This window comes from Ambystoma mexicanum, chromosome 14 (genome assembly GCF_040938575.1).
Source record: "Ambystoma mexicanum isolate Mex_15411 chromosome 14, UKY_AmexF1_1, whole genome shotgun sequence".
Lineage (NCBI taxonomy): Eukaryota > Metazoa > Chordata > Amphibia > Caudata > Ambystomatidae > Ambystoma > Ambystoma mexicanum.
The window spans coordinates 148,699,833-148,720,773 of NC_090940.1; the positions used below are offsets into that span (position 1 = coordinate 148,699,833).

Consider the following 20,941-nt stretch of genomic DNA (forward strand, 5'->3'; position numbering starts at 1 on the left):
GACCTAACCCGACAGCACGCGGACGCCTAAAAGGTACACCAAGGCAGTCTCTAGTCCGTGTACCGAATAGTTCAAGATCCCAAGAACAATCCAAGGTCAAGTAAACTTCCAAAGTCTAAATGCCGTGAGTGGAGCTGAGTTCCAGGCGTTGAAGGTCAGTGGGGTTGAAGGAAAGGATTGGGAAGCAGTAGATCCTACAGTTCCGTGCGGGCTCCGCTGCACCTTTGGCGGAACGAAGAAAGGCAAATCCAAAAAAAACGGTCCGAGGTCGTGAAGCGGTGCGGGCAGCAGCAGTACAAGAGGCAAGGCAGGGCAAATCCATAAAACGGTCCGAGATCGTGAAGCGGTGCGAGCAGCAGCAGTACAAGGGGCAAGGCAGGGTAAATCCATAAAACAGTCAATGGTCGAAGAAACAAGGCGGTCAGCAGAGGCACAGGGGATAGGCAAAACAATATCAATGGAGGTCCGTGGTCGGAAGAAGCCAGAAGATCCGTAGACAAAGTTCCAAGAACGAGGAAACAACAAGAGCCTAAGAATACAAGATTCAGAAGCGCCGGCTCGGAGTAAAGGCGGAGCTTAAATAAGGTCACCTGATGTAAATGGCGCTCCTCAACGTGCTAGGCGAAACCAGGAAGTACAGGCAGGACGCCATCGTTTCCATGCCAACCTCCAAGATCCCGGCAGCCGAGACCTTAAAGGACCAGTAGCTACCGATCCTCTGTCTAAACGCGAGTCAGCACTCCCACGTTTAGACATAACTTGATCTATACTACGTCCCAATACAGTTGAACGTTGCCAATATCTAACATCAGGGCCACCGATTTCCGTCAGGACGTGCAGACCAGGGTACTGGACATGCCCTTTCACAGGAACAACCTGTTCGGCAAGGCAGTGGACGAGTCACTGCAGGCCATCAAGGTGGACACCGAGACAGCCCGGGCCTTGGGTTCTCCATCGACGGCCGCCCTTTCAGACCTGGCGTTTATTAGTTTGGTGTGTGCAGAGGCGGAGGTGATGGCGCTAACCTGTCTGGTCATGGTTAGTGAGAAGTCGAAGTATACTCCCAACGTCTTGACTGCTGTAGATGCAGGGATCGTGGAGTTGTCAATGGTAAAGTTGGCATATAGTTTGTCAAGCTTGGTTAGGGTGTGCTTTTGGCCTAGTATCATCTCTGTCTATTCCCCATTGAGTCAGAGGCCATTTACCGCCATCCAGGCCTGGATGGTGGAGTAGATTGTGTGGAGTGCGTTGGCATCTTTGTAGTATGATTCAGAGGGGGTAGAAGTACTTGAGTATCGTCAGCTTAATTCGTGTATGCGATACCAAGTGACTCCAGCTTGTCGAAGAGGGGCTTCGTGAACAAGTTGTATAATGTGGGCGCTGTGCAGGATCCCTGAGTGACTTCGCAGTGTATCGTGGTAGGTTTAGCGTTTGCTATATCCGAGAAGACCTTCATGGCTCTTCCTTTGAGGAAGGTGACCCAGAGTGCTGCTTCTTTGGAGAAGTTGGCTGAATGTGTGAGGTGAGATGTGAGAGCCTTGTGGTCAACCAAATCGAAAGCTGCTGAGAGATCTAGGAGCCGCAGCAAGGCAGGCTTGCCTTTGTCCATGATTTGGGTGATCTGGTTCTTTAGATCCACCAGGGCTGTTTCAGTGCCATGTCCTTTCCGGAAGCCCGATTGTCTTGTTCCTAGGATGGAGCGGGTTTCCAAAAAGTGTTGGAATTGGCAGTTAGCAGCTTTGTCCAGTAATTTCAGGAGGGATGGCACTGTGGTTATTGGTCTGTAGTTATTGGGTTGTAGAGGGTCGAAAGTCTTTTTTTAGGAGTGGGCGGACCCAGGCCTCTTTGAGGCTGGCTGGGATAATGCTTGTTTTGAAAGACTCTTTGATGAAGGCCATGAATAGTGGGGCGAGGCGGTCTGCGCAGTCCTTGATGAGTTTAGGTGGGCAAATGTCCCCTTTGCAGGTAGAGGGTTTGAGGTTTTTGAGCAAGTCTAGAACTTCTTGTTCAGTGATATCCCTGAATGAGAATACAGGTCTGGAGTTGGTTGAGTCGGGAGTTGAGATGGTAGATTTTGTCCCTATTTGTGGTGGTAGGGCTTTGCAGTGGTCTTCAATTTTCTTTTGGAGGAGGTTTATTTTATGTAACATGGCCGTTTGGATGCTTGGACACCATGCTTCATCTTTGACTATTTCGTCGGGTGTGCTGGGAGGGGAGATAAGTTCATTAAAGATGGAGAACATCTCTCTGGAGTGTGATTTAGCATTGGAGATGCATGTGTTGAAAGCGTTAGCTTTGGCTGAGGTGATGGCTGCTTTATATTGGTGGGAGATTAGGTTGAACTTATTTTTGGCGCTGACACTAGGATTGGTTTGCCAGTTTTTCAGTGCTACTCTTTTGCAAGTACGCAATCACTGAAGTTCTTCAGTGAACCATGAATTTGTGTGTAACGATTTCTTATCTTTTTTGGCTTCGAGGGGTGCTATCTCGTTCATTGCTTTAGTGGTGATGTCTTTGAAGATGTTAGCTAGGGTGGTAGGGTCTTTGGCGAAGGGGGTTGCTAGTTCAGATGTTTAGGTAAGGGTGCAGGTTGTCCTCAGTGAGCTTTTTAGAGCTTCTCACTTGCGCTGCTGTAGCATGGGTGAGGGTTTTGGTACTTTTGGTGATGGGTATAGTATTTATTTATTCAGATTTGTAGAAACCGGGGGCATCGTGGCGCTTGTTACAGACAATATCTTAGTTACATAGGATACAGTAATTACATACAATACAGAATTTACAGTAGACATGTATACATTAGCAATGCAGTATATTTACATGGATTCCTGAGAGTTTCCTAATTACTTTGCAAAGAATGAGTTTTTCAGTTTCCTGCGAAAAATAGGGAGCAAGTTTTCCGCTCTAATGTCTGCAGGGAGAGCGTTCCAGGTCTTGGCTGCAATATAGGGGAAACGTAGACCTCCGGCTTTGGCTTTTTTGATGCGTAGGATGCAGATTAGGTTGGAGTATTGGGTCCTGGTGGGACAGGAGGAGGAAGGTTTGAGGATGGTTTCTGATAGATAGGACGGGGCGGAGAGAGAGGCATTTGTGAGTGAGGATTTTGAGAGTGATCCGTTCTTTGACCGGGAGCCATTGGGCCGAGTGCCTGGCCTGGGTGATGTGCTCTCTTGGGATACTAAGAGTGGCCCGGAGAGCTTTGTTCTGCGTGACTTAGTCTGTTTTTGGCTGATGTGCATGCTAGGAGTGAATTGCAGTCGTCCAGTTTGGCTCCAATGGTTGCCCTCGCTATAGAGAGGCAGTTGGGTTTAGAGAGGTAGGGGTTGATGGCATTTGAGTTTGGTGGTGTGCGGATGCGGAAGTGATTGCGCTGACTTGTCTAGTCATAGATAATGGAGAGTCAAGGTATACTATACTCCCAGTGTCTTTACGGCTGTGGATACAGGGATGATGGAGTTGTCAATGGAGAAGTTAGCGTACAGTTTGTCAAGTTTGTTTAGGGTGTTCTGTTGACCTAATCATGATTTCAGTCTTGTCACCATTGAGGAAGAGGCCATTAACTGCCATCCATGCCTTGATGACGGAGTAGATTGTGTGGAGTGCCTTGGCGTCTTGGTTGTATGATCCTGAAAGGGGTAGAAGTACTTGTGTGTCATCCACATAGTTTGTGTATGTGATGCCGTATGAGTCAAGTTTCTCAAAGAGGGGCTTGGTGAACAAGTTAGAGTGTGGGTGCAGTGCAAGATCCTTGAGGGACCCCGCAGTGGATTGTCGAGAGTGGCGTTGGCGATGTCCGAGAAGACTTTCATGGCTCTTCCCTCTAGGAAGGAAGTGATCCAGAGGGTTGCTTCTTTGGAGAAGTTGGCTGAGTGTGTGAGGTGTGAAGTGAGAGTCTTGTGATCAACCAGATCGAAAGCGGCTGAGAGATCTAAAAGGAGCAGAAGAGCAGGCTTGCCTTTGTCCATGATTTGGGTGATCCGACTCTTCAGATCTACCAGGGCTGTTTCTGTGCCATGTCCTTGCCGGAAGCCTGATTGCTTAGTCCCGAGGATGGAGTGGGTTTCCAGAGAGTGTTGGATTTGGCAGTGTGCAGCTTTTCAGGAATGGCACTGTGGTTATTGGTCTGTAGTTGTTTGGTTGTAAGGGGTTGAGTATTTTTTATTTTTTTTAGTAGAGGCCGGACCCAGGCCTCTTTGAGGTTAGCTGGGAGGATGCCTGTTTTATAGGACGCGATGATGAATGCCGGGAAGAGCGGCGCAAAGAAGTCTGCACAGTCTTTGAGTTTTGGTGGGCAAATATCGCCTTTACAGGGGGAGGGTTTGAGATTTTTTAGTAGGTTAATAGCTTCTGATTCAGTGACGTCTCTGAAGGAGAAGTCGGGTATGGTGGGCTTGGAGGAGGTGGGTGGGGTGTTGGTAGGTTTAGTTCCTGTCGGTTGAGGAAGTGCTTTGCAGTGGTCTTTGATTTTCTTTTGGAGGAGGTCAATTTTGTGTAGCATGGCAGCTTGAATGCTGGTACACCAAGCTTCATCTTTGATTATTTCGTCTGGTGTATTGGGGGGGGGGGAGATGAGCTCATTAAAAATGGCGAAGATCTCTTTGGAGTGTGATTTGGCATTGGAGATTTGTGTGTTAAAAGCGTTGGCTGTGGCATCGGTGATGGATTCTTGTATTGGTGGGAGATAAAATTGAATTTGTTTTTGGTACTGGTGGAGGGGTCAGATTGCCAGTTTTTTAGTGCTGCTCTTTTGTGGGATCGCATAGTGAATTTGATACAGTTGTGATCGGTCCACGGTAGGGTGGTGTTGGCGGTGATGGTTGTGAGGCAGTTATGGTCCGCAATCCAATCTAGGATGCGGCCTTTGGCATGAGTGGGACTTAATACTTTTTGGGTGAATCCCAAGTCATTAAGTTCTTTAGTGAAGGTATCAGTGTTTTTGTCTCATCATTAAATCCTAAATTGAGGCTTCCTAATGGGAGGGTCTTGCTGGTGCTTTTGATATTACTGAGTATGTGGGTGAGGTGTTTCTGCGAGTCAAGGGGGCTGGGGGGGGCGTGGTACAGTACGTGCATGTTGATGGTGCTGTTGGGGGACAGTGCGACTTGCCGATAGTAAATCAGTTACAGGTCCAGGGGAGAGTGATAAATCGAAGTTGGAGGCTCTTTGTAGATGATGGCTACTCCGCCTCCCACTCTACTATTCTGTCCTGCCTGAGGATGGAAGCCTGGTGGTAATGCAAGTGCGCCGGCGGGGCCAGAGGCTTCATGGAGCTAGGTTTCTGTGATGGCTAGTAGGTTGATGTCGGTTATGAGGTCGTGGATCTCAGTAGCATGGGCTGGAAGGGAGCGTACATTAATGAGTGCATTTGATGTGGGTGTGATTTTATTTTTTTATTTTTTGGTTTTTGTGTGGTGGGGTAAGAGGTCTGGTGTGTAGTGGCAGTGTGGGGTCTGGTGTGGTTGGTGGACTGTTTGCTGATGTTTGAGTGTTCCTGGTGAGGGGTGTGTTTGTGTGTAGCGCGGAAGCCTAGTCTATTGTTTCCGATTGCTGTAGAAGTGGGTTGAGTGCGGAGTTCTGCAGTGAGTGTCCGAGCTGTGAGTCTATCCAGTCTGCACATAGTTGTGGTGCAGGGTTGTGCAGAGCATATGTCTGCAGGGGATAGGTATGTTTCCGCTGGGGTAGGTTGAGTGGGAGTGGAGGCGGAGCTGTGGTGTTGGTTTGGGGTGTGGGTGTAGTGAGAAATGAGAGAGCAGAGAGTGCAATAAAAAGGGTGAGCAGTGTGGTGGGCTGGGCAGTGAGTTTGCTGATGGGCGGAGGCCTAGAGATCTTGCAGAAAGGAGAAGTGGCGTTGGACCACGCCATTACGATAGCGACGGACATCGCTGACACTGGGTTTCGCCAGTTGGGCAACAGCGTGTGCCTTAGACGGCGTGGATGGCTCAAGGCAACGGTCTTCCGGCAGGACGTGCAGACCAGAGTTTTGGACATGCCGTTCGACGGGAGCTACCTGTTTGGGAAAACAGTGGACGATTCCCTGCAAGCCATCAAGGCGGACACGGAGACAGCCCGGGCTCTTGGTGTTCTCCAGCAACGACGGCCACCCTTTCAGAGCACCGGGGGCAAGCAGGATGCCTCCAAAGGTTCCGGCGGCGGATATTCCACCTACCGTCAAGCAGCCCGTTCGTTGTCACAGGAAGCCTACAGGGGACGAGGCAAGTCGGCCGGACCCCGCCGCCGTCGTCGCCAGGGAGGACAAGGCGGCAAAGCCTCGTCGAAGCAGGACTGAACCGGCCGTGGGGTCGGGCCCCCACCAAAGCACCCCGGTGGGAGGTCGGCTGGCGAACTTCGTCTGCGTGTGGGAGTCCATCTCCACCGACAGTTGGGTGCTGGACTCCCTGGCCCAGGGTCACGCGCTTGAGTTTCTAAAGAAGTGCCCGCGCGTCCCCCCGTGGCCAGGAAGGAACATCACATCCCTCAACTTCTCTTGGAGGTAAAGGCGATGCTCAAGAAAGGCGCCATCAAGCTCGTCCCAAAGAGGCTTCGGGGCTCCGGAGTTTACTCAAGATACTTCCTCGTGAAGAAGACAGGAGGATGGCGTCCCATCCTGGACCTACGACGACTGAACAAATCCATCAAATCCCTCCTCAGAATGATATCGTCTTGCATTTATCTCATCCGCCTCTGCAGGCTTCGGATGCGCCCGTTACAGGAGTTCCTGGACGCTCGCTGGATCCAGACGGGCAGCTTCGAGGACAGGATCACACTCGAGAGTTTCCGACAAACGATCCGGTGGTGGGGCACCCGCGCGCATCTGACGGCGGGCATGGACTTCCAGACCCCGGCCACCAGAAGACAGTGACCACGGATGCCTCCCTGGAAGGGTGGGGAGCGCACACTGAAAATCTGCACGCGAGAGGCCTTTGGTTTCCGACGGAGAAGTCCCTCCATATCAACGTCCTGGAGCTCCGTGCAGTGTTTTGGGCCCTCAGGTCCTTTCTTCCGTCCCTCAAGGGCAAGGTGGTGAGGATCTTCACCGACACCACCACCATGTTCTACATCAGGAAGCAGGGCGGTACCAGATCCCCAGCCCTGTCCAAGGAGGCGCAGGATCTGTGGCATTGGGCTGTCGCCCAAGGGATGTTTCTGGTGCCGTTTCATCTGGCAGGAATAAAAAACACCATCGCCGACTCGCACAGCATAGAGCTGCACTCGTGCCACGAGTGGGAACTACGACAGGATCTAGTGGACCGCCTCTTCCGACGGTGGGGCACACCCCAGATCGATCTGTTCGCGACGGCGACAAACTCCAAGTGCCGGAGGTTCGCCAGCAGGTTTCCCCAGCCGAGGAGCATGGGCGATGCTTTCTCGTTCCCCTGGGAGGGCCTGTTTCTATAGGCGTTCCCTCCATTGCCTTTGCTGATCTGGCTCATCAACCAGCTCAAGGGGTCACGGTGCAGGATGATCCTCGTCGCACCTGCGTAGCCGAGGCAGATATGGTTCCCGGACCTTCTGGACTTGTCAGCGTCCCCGTCAATCAAGCTGCCAGTGGACGCGGATCTTCTCTCCAGGGAAGGAGGCGCCATCCTCCATCACGACCCGAAGTCGCTGAACTTGCAGGCCTGGCTCCTGCAGCGCTAGAGTTTGGAGGTTACGATATAACGGCCGACTGCAGAGAGGTTCTTGCAAAGGCCATGGCGTCCGCAACTCTTAAATGCTACGGACACATGGAAGAGGTTCTCTGTCTGGTGCCACGCACAGAAGATTAACCCTCTACGGATTACGGCTCCTCAAGTACTGCCGTACCTACCGACGCTGGCCAAGGCTGGACTGGCGCACGCTTCCATCAAGATTCATCTTGCTGCGATCTCCCGATACACCAGAACCACGGGACAGACACCTTTGTGGTCTCATCGTCTGGTGAAAGAATTCATGATGGGACTGTTCAGATTGTTCCCGCCGGTGAACGCTCCAGCCCTGGCGTGGGAGCTCAACGTGGTGCTGACCAAGCTCATGGGACCTCCGTTCGAGCCTCTGCACTCAGCTCCGTTGAAGTTCTTGTCGTGGAAAACAGCGTTTCTTGTGGCCATCACCTCCACACGACGGGTGGGAGAGATCCAGGCCCTTTCCTGCAAGCCCCCGTACTTGACTTTTCACGACACGAGGTTAGTGCTCAGGACGCACCCCTCCTTCATGCCCAAGGTGCCGTCGGACTTCCACCTCAACGAACCCTTGGTGTTGCCTGTTTTTTCCCGTCGCCTTCGTCGCCGGCTGAAAGGACTTTGCACTTGCTGGATGTGGCTAGAGCGCTGAAGTTCTACATAGACCGGACGAAGAGTTTTCGGAAGAAGTCACAACTTTTTGTGAACTTTGGACCTGTCAATCAGGGGAAGGCTCTCTCAAAGGCTTCCATTTCCAGATGGCTCTCCGGCTGTATCCTGTACTGTCATCGGTTGGCAAACCGACTGCTGCCCGGCCGCCCGAGAGCCCATTCCACCAGAGCGATCGCAGCTACCACGGCGTTCCTATCTGGTGTGCCCCTGCTGGATATCTGCAGGGCTGCTTCGTGGAGGTCGACGCACACCTTCACGAAATTCTACTGCATCGACCGGGATTCCAGGGAGGAGTCCAGGGTCGGCCAGGCAGTGCTGCGCAACCTGTTCCCTTAAGGTGAGCCTGGTGAGGAGTTAAGGGATGCTTAATGTTGAGTTGTTTTATTGCTTAATGTTGAGCCTGTTGCCACCTGCCGTGGTTGTGCATGTGTGCACTGCTATGTATTTTTATTCATGAGCATGTGAATCCATGCCAGACCCCATGCTGGAGAAGGAACAATTTACTTAGCTGTAACTGTTGTTCTCCAGCATGGGTCTGGCATGGATTCACATGCGAACCCTCCTGCCTATCCCTCTGCGGCTCTTCACTTGGTCATACTGCCACTTCACATGCTACCAAATCTGAGGATGGCTGCCAGAGGCGGGGCTTAGGGAGAGGGCAGTCATTGGCTGTGGTCAGTATGACGCAGAGATCAGTGATTGGTTACTACTACGAAAGACAGATCGGAAACGAAACTGATACTGATTTTTCTTTACCGAGGATTCCCAGCCTGACGGGGAATATTCATGAGCATGTGAATCCATGCCAGACCCATGCTGGAGAACAGTTACAGGTAAGTAACTTGTTCCTTATCTACCTTCCTTGTGTAATTATGTATATTTTAATAAAACATTTTATTTGTAGGTGTTTCTTTCGACTATTGTACTTGCTGGGTTCAGTGTACTTCGCTACAGCTCACATCTTCCTCCTATGATTAGCCTGGCTGCTCTGCCATTCTACCAAGATCCTTTGAGTAGTACAGACTTGTACTAAGAGTTGGGGACCTGTATGCCAAGGGATAGATTTATGAAGTCTTACTTCAAGTGGACTGTAGGAAAACTCCCCTAACTGGGCACCAAGCCCCCACCCTTTCATAAATTGAATGTTGTTTCATGCTAGAGTTTGTTCAAGGAACAAATCAGAGGCGGTAACTGAGGTATTAAAACATGGTAGAGTTAGTATATTATTGAATTAGTGTTTTGAAAGAAATGTGAAGTGTATAGGATTACAATGTTATGAATCCATCATGCACATTAACTTAAACCTTTCTTCTTTCCCTTTCAGTACAATTATCAAAATTCTTGGAATTATCCCCAGTATTATACCGCACCTTCAACTTGATTTGATGGACTTCAATTCATTATTTCAACAAAACCACAGAACGATTACATATATTTTTTTAACTTTAGGGATGTATACAAAGACAAACTGAATAATATATGGATGAAATGTCTCCTTCTGACAAGTACACTTGATTTGACAACAGGTCGACATAGACTGTGGCCCTTTCGTGCTTGTTCGCTTGTACCTATGATGGCAATTTGGACAGAAGTTGGTTTTAAAAAATGCCCTTTTCCAAAAGTAAATCTGGAATAATTTGGTTTTGGCATTGTGCGCCATTTTAATAGCTTTTTCTGTAACAGGTTGTTTGAACACATTTACATTTTCTTGCATATATAATGTATTTGATACTAATGTAAAATACCCCATGCACTATGTACACATAGATTGCCACATTGTACAAATATAATTTCAGACTGCTTTGAAAGTGGTCTTGTTAGTTAAGGCAACTAGTCATCACTTATTTGATGTAAGACCATTATTTTCTCATGTCCTTTTCAAAGCTGACTTTACCTCCCCTCCTTGGCAGACTTATCGGTGTGCTTTACGCTATTGGACAGAAGCACCCGAGAGTTGTAAACACTTGATACACAATTTTCTTGGGAAACTCAAATTAGAATAAATGTCACATCTTTGTATATAGTACTCCATAGTAAAGCAATCATACTTGGAGGATTGTAAACGAAATGCATACTTATGAATACTATTTATTTCCTAATATTGCACATGCAATGTGTGGAGGCATAAAGGTAGAAACAATTTTTTAAAAAAGTTTGAAATTGTTTTTTTTCTATTTGGAAGGTTTGAGTACAGCTTTTTGACAAGCAGTTTTCATTTTGATCATGCTGATCAGGTTTCAGTTTCATAATAAAAAAGGATTTGTCCAATGATCTAGTGTTTTTGTTACCATTAACTTGCTTTTCGCCTTGCTTCTGGTTTTCGCGGATCAAAGTTGTATTGGTTGTAAGATAAACAAGTACTTGATACATGTTTGTGCAGATTATGAACACCAAAAGTAGATTTTACCATTGTTCATGAAACCAGTAATTGGCCTGTGGCTGATCAGATTTTTCTTTGCATAGAGGCAAACTGTCCCTTCCCAGGAATCCCAACATCTCTATAATAAAGAGGTATATTTATTTCAGTCTGTCCGCGCTAAAGGCTTGATAACTGAAACGTGTTATATCATGAAAAAAACCAAAGCTTTAGCGCGCACTGCATTTTCCCCATAAACCCAAATGCCAAAACATGTCTGACAAAGCATTTGCAGTGTGCGGTGTTACAGTATCCATTGTTGCAGTAGTGTCCAACAAGTAGCTTGGGCGCTACCAAAACCTAATCTGGTGTGAATTAGTCTTTGTACAGCGGCTTTGAGCAATGATGCAATAAGGACTGTTCCTGAGCAAGATGAAATGTAAGCAAACCAGGCAGGTGCAGAATTCTACACACATGGAGGGTTTTTCTGCGTCTGTTAATATGCTAATCAGGGAGTAACTTCTGACCCATTTGTGTTCATCTCTACATCCGTTATAGATGGGCTCAACTAGAGTAGAGAAATGAGTGCAAAGGCAGCACACTGGCATACAAGTCAAAAGAAAAATGGCAAACAATGTCTGTCGAAAAAGCAAGGTGTCGCCATCATGCTGTTCTGTGACTACACAACAAGGTGCGAGCACATTATAGACTGCGAAAAGCCGTACCAACTGAGGTGGGGAAGAAAGCCGTCCTTTATAGTGCTTTGAAAGTGCAATGTTTCGAAAGCAAGGAATGTATAATTGCATTTTCTTAAACCACATTTTAGAAAAACAAGGTTGCAATGTTTAAAGATGGAGATGTATAAGGACTACACGAACAAGCTCACTTGGTCCCAAGTGGCAAGTCTTCACATTTGTATATGGCCTAGAGTTGCACTTCATGCTCCTTTCCACCCATACTAGGTGCCCAGAGATTTTACCACAATTGTGAAAGGCTGGTTTTGTTCTTTAGGAGTTTACTACACCTTAAAATGTGTGGATAGTCTTTGTCCTCAACTCACTGTAATAGTCTATCCTTTTGCGTACAAATAGTTTATTTTAAATGTTGCCTTGTATGTTCCTTTGTTTTTGCAACACCAGTTCCCTTCACTTACATGGATGGGAGATGGGAACCAGCGCCGCAGGGTGGTACTTTTTTTTTTTTTGGTTTTTTTTTTTAATAAATCCAGAGCGGGGGACACCCCCTCTTGCCCCAATGCCATTATAGTGAACAAGCGTGCGGGGGACACCCCTCCGACCCCTGCTCCCCTGGTTTACTATAATGGCACCGAATGATATATTTTTTTGAAATATTTGCCTGTATGAAATAATTGTACAGCCGAAATTCAAACAAATATACCATTCAGTTGTTTTTTTCCGAAAATGTTTAGGGATACCCAATTACCGTGTCATATGGGCTGGTGGAAGCAGACTTTTTTTTTTAACTTCAGTTTTAACTTTTTACTTGTGCCCTTTTGTACTCTTACGTCCTGTCCCCTTTCCTCCATACTGTATGAGTGTCCCTTTATGAGAGTTCCCCTTTAAATTTAGAGGTGCGCGGGGGTGCTGCCCTGGGAGCATGCGCTGATTCCGCCCTCCAATGTCGCACCTTAGTCCCCTTTTCCGTGTCAACAGGAACGGGCCGAATTCACCAGCGCTCCTGGATTTGGCTTTGGCCGTGTAATTCCACAAGTGGACACTTCTTCTTTGTCTTTATCATTCAGGTACTCTGTCCTCAGAGGTCGCGCTACTCTCCTGCGCATGTCGACTTCAACAGGGTTCAGCAGGTGTCCATCCTGCGACAGGTTCTTCCCAACTTCAGACCACCACACCCTCTGTCTACGTTGCCTTGGTACAGACCACGGTTGGCATGCTTGTACAGTTTGCAACGCCCTGTCATTGAGATTGCTGAAGAACAGACTAGCCAGGTGGAGGGAGCTATTCCAGAAGTCGCCTATAGAGGACCTGAAGAACTTCGTGAAACATTGATCCAGGCCCAAGGTAGGGCTTCTATTTTCCATCGCACCCCACAAGGGAGATTCCTTCCCAAGGACTCGCCGCGAGGGATGGACCGTTCAGGTCCTTGTACCAGCACGTGCACCGAGGCTGCTCCAGTTAGCAGCCTACAGTCTGAGGGTTCCCGGATCCTCCCGGTGACAGTGTTGAGGGTCCGGAAGGTTCTTTTACCGGGACTTCACCTGAGAGGCTTTGCCCTTGTACTGGCAATATGTCAGAGGGGGCGCCTAAACGCAGCTCTACCGACCCCTGGGCCGAGGGTGTCGCCTACCAGGTCTAGGCCCGAGGAGCAGGGTAGGCATCGCGATCCTGGGCCCAACGAGCCAAGCAACACGACGCAGGCATGTGGCAGGCAGCTTGACAAAATGGCTGCCGGGCCAGACATCGGCACTCATCTGGCGCCACTTCAGGAGTTTGTCAAGGATAGAGCATCGATGTGGGACTGGCCTCAAACAGGTTGATGACATACAGCCTATCCTTTTGCGCGGGGTAGGTTCCTGCTGCGTCCTTACGGAAAGGGTATGCAGCTGCTCCAGCAGCCTCCCGCTACCACGTCTGTATCCCCTACCACCCCTCTGACCTGTGAAGACAGGTTCTTTGAGAGGTTCCTCGGGCTCATGATATCCCCTCGGATAGGGGTTATCTTCGGAGAGGCCATCGGGGACGTGCTCCCTCCAATGCTTCCGGCACCGCAGGCTACTCTGCCAGGTTCATGCCCAGCGCAGCCTCTGCCTCCAGCCCCCCAGCCGATTTCCTCAGGTGGTTCCATATCAGCCTCCTCCACAGCCTCCGGCTCCCACTACTCCCCCACCTACGCAGGATCCTCCTGACACTCCCTCGTCAGCCAAGGCCTTCCACAAACGTCTTGCAGGGCTGGCGGAGTATCTGGGCCTACCTCGACCTGAGGTTGAGCTACCAGCAGAGGAGGTGCTTGCTGAGGTCCTCACGCGATGCCCCTCTGCCAAAACGGGAATTCCACTGCAGACCAAGGTAGTCTCCCTGGCCAAAAATGGTTGACTCAAGCCCCACTCTGTCCAGCCAGCCAATCGGCGCCTGGATGCAAAGTACAGGCAGCTGTAGGGGGATACACTCTTGCTATCGGCCCATCTGCAGCCGCCTCCTCTGCGATGCTGCTAGGCAAGTAGAAGATCTTGGCGGCGTATGGGAAGAAGCTGTATTCCAACGTGTCCTTGCATCTTCATCAGGCCAACGCTGATGCCATGCTGGGTGCCTCTAACCAAACGTTATGGCGGGAAATTGCGGATTTGAACTCCCTGCGCAGAGCCAATCACGTTTCAAGGCAGGACTGGCTGAGGCCAAGCTAGTGGTGTAAGACATGGAATCCACCGTGGCCCAAATTGACACCTCTGGCCGTGCCACCTGTATCACCACAGACATAAGGACAGCCTGGCTCTGCAACGAAATTCAACCCGAACATCCAGGAACGCATATTAGACCTGCCATTAGGAGGGACTGTGGGGGGCCGGGGGCACTCTTCCACTCCACCACAGATGAGGAGCTGGACAAAAAGAGAAACAGCTCACAAACGGCCAAGTCTTTATCCATCTTGACTAAGACCACGGCCAAATCGTACATGCAGTCACAGCAGCGCTCCGACAAGGGGCATATGTACGGAGGGTTCTGAGGCTTTCAGGAACGGAGATCCAGGCAGCTGGACCGCTCACCCACTCCAAATCGGCTCAAGAAACAAAAGGGGAGGGGATGGGGGTAAAGTGCTTTTTCCAGACCCCCTCCTCCGACAGCCTTCAAGGAAAAGAGGGCATAACTCACCCCTCCGGGTCCACCTGTCTCCAGGGGGGGGGGGCAGGCTTGCTCTCCACATTTCTGGCGCCAGAACTCTGCGGACCCCTGGATCCTCTCTGTAGTATCCACGGGGTACCGTGTACCCATCTCATCCCAGCCTCTCCTCCACTCCCTCAAGTTGGGACAGCAACTCTTCTAGCGGAGATCCAGTCACTCATAGAGAGCCATACCGTGGATGGAGTCCCAGCCTCCCAGCAAGGTTTGGGGTTTTACTCGAGAAAAAGAACCAGGCGGGCCTGAGACTTGTGCTGGACCTTTCCACCCTCAACCTCTCCTTACCGCTACAAAAAGTCAAGATGGTTACGCCAGCTTTTATAGCAGAGACATTGTGCAACTGAGACTGGATGTGCTCCCAATCTCAAGAAGTCGCAGCTGCAGCCCACGCAGACTCTGACAATCTTGGGCCTCATCTGGAACACGTGCTCCGAGAAGGTGTTTCCGTCGAAGTACAAGATCTCGGCCATCAAAAGGGCCACCACCCACTTCCTCAACAGAGAGGTGACCTCTGCATGGTGTTACCAGCATCGCCTCGGTCTCTTGGCAGCAATCCTGTTAACCATCCTACACACAAGATGGAGGATGAGTATTCAGCTGCACTTAGCGGCCTCATGGAACCAGGAGCGGGGTTCTCAATCGGAGATGATCAACGTTCCTCCATCTCTCCACCTGGACTTCATATGGTGGTCCAGGGACTGCAACCTACTGACGGGTAAGCCCTTCCGGCCTCTCGCCCTGCAGGTCACCATCACTAGGGACTCCTCGCTCGAGAGCTGGGGAGCCACCCTGCATGATCTCTTGGTCCACGGCACCTCGACAGGAGCAGGAAAACCACATCAGTTGGTTGGAGCTGTAGGCCATCTGGCTAGCGCTCAGAACATTTTTTCCACTTCTCAGGGGCAAGGTTGTCCTCATCCAGACAGGTAACTGGACCAGCATGTACTAAGTCAACAAGCAGGGAGGCACCAGATCCCCCTCCTCTGTGCAGACTGGAAATCTGCATGTGGGAGTGGGCTCTGGAAAACGACATCTACCTCACAGTAGTCCACCTTCCGGGGGAATCCAACCTGGAGGCAGACCGGCTCAGCAGGCTGGGAGCAGACTATTATGAGTGGCAGCTAAATAAAATCATTATTCAGGAGATCTTCAACAGATGGGGTCTCCCCAGGTGTATCTCTTTGCCACCAGGCACAACAAGAAGTGCCCTCAGTTCACCACCTGGTAGGGACAGGGCCCCGGCTCCCTGGGTCACGCATTTCGGATTCAGTGGGACGGCATGACAACGTACGCCTTCCCGCCCCCTCTGCTGTTTCACAGAGTGATTTGCAAGATCAAGGAGTCTCGCCAGCTCAACATCATTCCAATTGCTCCATGTTGTCCGATCAGGCCATGGTTGTTGAAGCTGCTCAGCGCCTTGGAGATGGCACTGATTCACCTTCCGACGGGCCCAGCACATCTTCTGGCGCAGCGGGGGAGCGGAGGGGGGGGGGGGCAGGGTCATTCACCCCGTGCCACAAACTAGCCCTCAAAGCGTGGTTCCTGAGCAGGTAACGCTAAGGCACTTTAGCCTCTCCCAGGCTAATCTGGAAATCATACAGGGCGCGAGGCTACCGGGGCCCAGTATAAAAGTAAATGGACCAGGTTCTGCCACTGGGCAGACTTCAGGGAAATGGACCCCCTGGCATGCACTTTGGATGAAGTACTCTCCTTCTCTGCGCACCTCACCCAGTCTGGCGTGCAGGTGGACATTTGCTGCACTTATCTTGCATCCATCGGGGCTTTCAGGAATTCGGACGAGGGGGTCTTCTCAAATTCGATTGTCAAACATTTGACTGGGCTCACAAGGCTCTACCCGCCCATCAAGAGGCCACACCCTGTGTGGGACCTTGGCGCGCTGGTGCACAAACCGTTTGAGCCAATGGGGTCCACAGACATCCAGCTGGTCACTATTAAGATGGCCTTACTAGTCGGCCTCTCCTCAGCTTGCAGAGTAAGGGAAATCCAGGTGCTGGTCGCCCCAGAACCATGCCCTGAAATTCTACCTTGACGGGACCAAGGGCTTCCGCAAATCAGAAGCCCTACTTATCACTTTCGGAGGTGCAAGACCAGGCTATCGGGCCTCCATATCCCACTGGATGGTCTCGGCCATCATGAAGCATACAAGGGCAAGCACAAGCCGCTTCCAGCGAACATGCACTCCCACGCAGTCAGAGCCAAGCCAACAGCCATCGCGTTCCTGCACCATGTCACTTGGCAAGTCATAAGCAGGGTGGCCAGTTGGGCCACTCCCTTGGCTTTCTGCAAGCATTACTGTTTGGATGCTGGCTCTAGATCTGTTGCGGCTTTAGGACAGGCGGTTCTCAGGAACCTATTTGCTTAAGTAGGGTCTCCTCTCCACCCTGAGGCTACATTCAGTTGTAATCACCCATACAGTATGGAGGAAAGGGGACGGGACGTAAGAGTAATTATAAGTTACTCACCGTAATGACTAATGTACTCTTAGTCCATAGAGCCCTCTCCTCCATACGTCCCACCATCCTACCCACCCCCCCCCCCCCAAATAATACTGGTGTCATTAGGCAATGTTAAATCTATTGTCGATGCGTCAATGGGGACTTAGGTGTGGCGCTGGAGTCAGGGCAGCGCATGCTCCCAGGGCCGCACCCCCACAAGCCCCTAAATTTGACGGGGAAGGTTCTTTTGGGTGAAAAAGGTTGTCTCCCTTCCCTTGGAAGTGATGCCCATACAGTATGGAGGAAAGGGGGCTATGGACTAAGAGTATGTTAGTCACTACTGTGAGTAACTTATAATTATTTTATCGCATAATGCCATAAAGAGTACCATTTTACTCTTAAAATGGCTGGGCCACTAGATTTTTGGCGATATTTTGTACTTTGGCTTTCTTCCTGCAATGTACTGTCCAGAATTGCCATGCTTTCCTGGGCAAAGCGGCAGTCTGTTTTTCTGGCTGGATATGAGTACTGTTTGTCCACATCCGAGCCAGTGGGTCTATTGCTGTGCAGATGTGTTGGCCAGAGTCTGTCTGATGGGACAGCCTCCGCCAGTTTGAATGGTGCAGATCTCTACCATTGGTGTGGTTGCGGTGACTCAAGTACAGATCATCGATAAATGGACACCTGCAACCATTCGGAAGATACGTAGCAGTGCAGCCTGCTGAAGAGCAGAGGACGATGTTGAAGCTGACCAGCATTTCCCCCCAACCAAGTACCGGTGTTGGTGAGAATTTTCATTTCTTGTGCCAATTCCCCTCCAAATGAGACCCCAGCACTTTTGCTGGACTTGCTTTACTCTCCTGACTAAGTGGGACTTTTTTACCATATACTCATTATTTTTACTCCGAGATGGGGACCCTATTTTTCTGCTACTATGATTCTTTTTAATGGAGTCATGCTTTCCTCCATGTACTCTTGCGTCCTGTTCCCCCTTTCCTCTATACTGCATGGGCGTCCCTTCCTAGGGAAGGGAGGTGGAACCTTTTTTACCAGAAAAAACCTTCCACTTTGAATTTAGTGGTGCAAGGCCCTGGGAGCATGTACTACCCTGACTTCACCCACTAGCGCCACACCCGAGACACTTTTCTGCATGGATGGGAACGGGCCGATTTCACCAGCGCTCCTGGGTTTGGCTTCGGCCATGTAATACCTTGCGCTCTTCCCCGGATTCTTCCATCTTTTTGTCATTCAGGTATTTGATCCTCCGGTGTCACGCTTCTCCCTGGCGCATGTCGACCACCCCCACACTCTTTGCCTCTGCTGCCTTGGCCCTCACCACGGCTGGAAAGGTTGTACGGCGTGCAACGCACTGACTCCACACGCACTGAAGAACAGGCTAGCTAGGTGGAGGGAGCTCTTCGAAAGGTCTCCTCCAGAGGGCTTGAAGGACTTTGTCAGACAGAGATGGAGGCTCAAGGGAGGGCCGCTATTTTACATTGCACCCTTAAGGGCGACTCCTTTCCGAGAAAATGCCAGAGCATAAGGAACCTCTGTGGTTCTCGCACTTGCACACGTATGGAGGCTAGTCCAGCTCTCGGCCGAGGGGTCATCACATCCTTCCGGAAGCGGTGCTGAGGGACCACAAGGTTCTTTTATCAGGTGTGCACCCGAGGGGCAACGCCCTTGTACCAGCATTATGTCCAAGGGGTCGCCTGCACGCAGCACTACCAGCGACTCTGCCAAGGGTAATGCATCTGCCAGGCCTCGGCCTGAGGTGCAGGGTAGGCCTCATGCTCCACCACCAAGAGTCTTGGAGTAGACCGTGGTGCCCAGGGAGCCTAGCATCTTGACTTTGGCATGTAACATGCAGCTTGACAAAATAGCTGCCACACAGATAAAATGGCCGCTTGTCTGATGCGACTGCCAGCGATGGAGCAGGCAAAAGGAGTTTCAAGGTGGGACTGGTGTCAAACAGGTATGTGGCCTACAGTTTATCCATCAGCAGCGCTGGTTCCCCCTGCAAACCAGACTGAGTGTGCTCCAGTCCCAATAGCCCCCAGCCACTCCGGCAATATCACCTGCCACCTCTTCAGCCTCCGAAGACAGGTTCTTCGAAAGGTTCCTGGCGCTGATGTGAGCCCCTCTCCAACCTTGATTCCAATACCGCCTGTGTCCTCATCTTACTTGATCTCGCTTCTGCCTTTTGATACGGTCAACCATGCCATCCTGCTCAATCGTCTACATGATAACTTGGGTATCACCGGTCAGGCCCTGGCGCGGCTGACTTTTTTCCTCTCTGACCCTCCCAGGTCCAACTTGGGTCCTTCCTCTCCTCTATCTCTACCTGTGGTGTTCCCCAGGGGTCTAACCTCTCTCCCTGGCTGTTCAATCAATGCCTGGCACTTCTTGCCCACTGCATTGCCACGCCCTGCGCCAACTTCCAGTGCTATGCGAATGACACTCTGCTCATTTTCAGGCTACCTTCAGCCACCTCTTCTCCTTCACTCATCTGTCTGCTATCCAGGAGTGGTATGCCACCAATCATCTCTGCCTTAATGCCAGTAAGACTGAGATTCTCCTCATCTGTACACCCGCTCCCTCCTTTCCTGTCACTCTGTCCAGCCTCTTGGCCCTCTTCCTGCTCCCACCTGCAAGGCTAAAAAACCTCAGGCTCATCTTCAACTCCACTCTCTCCTTCTCCCCTCACATCTGACGTCTAAGAAGTCACACTACCGGCTGCACCTCCTCAGAGGTATTCTTCCTTTCCTCTCCTCCCAGAAGCTCACTGTTTCCAGAGCTCTGGTCCTCTCTAGGTTGGACTATGGTAACAGCCTCCTTTCTAAATCTGCCAGCGTCTAATCTCCACCCTCTGCAACTCATCCAGAACAGGACTGAGACTTGTCCTTGGCCTTAAGTGCAGGGATCGTATCTCTCCAGGACTGAAATCTCTGCGCTGACTCCCAGTGGCTGCGAGGATTAAGTTCAAAACCCTCTGCATTATCCACAAGGCCTTCTGGGGCCTCAATACCTTCAACTCTCGCTTCCTAAATATCTTCCTTCTTGACCTCTTCGCTCATCCGCCCCCAACTCCCTCAGGGTCAGTCGCTTCTCCAAGCAACGAGTTCATGGTAGATCTTTCTTCGGCTGGGGCCTTCCTCTGGAACGGCCTCTCTGAAACTTGAGGAGAACAATCTCCGGTTCCGGAAGCACCTCAAAACCTTCCTTTTCACTTCTGCTTTCTCTCCTACTCTCCCCTGCTGAATTCCTGGCTGAAACTGAAACTGCACTGGTTACCTGGCCACCCTCTGGTTTCGGGTCCAGGTCACATCCCCTGCCAGTTGCACTCCTGCACTGGCCCCTCCCCGGCAACCCCCGCACTTGGGGACTGTTTTTCTGTATCCATGCAGTCCCCCCTTTGGAGTTTGTGTTCTTTCGGTTCTTTGAACCTGTTAGTTTGTGAAGTGTATCGGGATGTCTTCCTCTTCGTCCACCCCGCGTCCGGGCTTCAAGAAGTGTGGGGACTGCGGGTCCAAGATGTCGGTGACGGACTCGCACAACACCTGCCTCTGGTGCCTCGGGGAGGCCCACGACACGGATGATTGTGTCGATTGGCAGTCGCTTACGTCCAAGGCCTTGCAGGAACGTAAGAAGCAGCTGTCGGTCGGTAAGGTGTCCAAGCCCCAGAAGGCGCGGTCCACTGGGCTTTCGACGGTCGATTCGAGGTTAGACTCTCCGCATCCTAGACGTAAGTCTAGGGGGGTTTCGGTCCCGGAGTGGGTCCCGCCACTCCTCTTCGAGGCACTCCCGGAAGCGCCGTCATCGGTCGCCTTCCCTGTCATCCAAGGACTCCGCCCATCGGCGGGTTTCTTATCCCACCAAGCGTTCCTCTCCGGAGGAATGGGCTTCCTTTGGGAAGAAAATGTTGGCGAT

At 50.9% G+C, this 20,941-nt stretch overlaps 1 protein-coding gene across 1 annotated transcript in view; it reads left to right on the top strand.

Moving 5' to 3' along the window:
* The window catches only part of PRPF39 (pre-mRNA processing factor 39), a 481,116-nt gene extending 470,518 nt beyond the window's left edge, over window positions 1-10,598 (top strand). The window contains exon 14 of the mRNA XM_069638752.1: window positions 9,652-10,598. Within this exon, the coding sequence (XP_069494853.1) occupies window positions 9,652-9,708 (57 nt within the window). The 3' untranslated portion in view covers window positions 9,709-10,598. The remainder of the gene's footprint in view (window positions 1-9,651) is intronic.
* The last annotated feature ends 10,343 nt before the right edge of the window (window positions 10,599-20,941 follow it).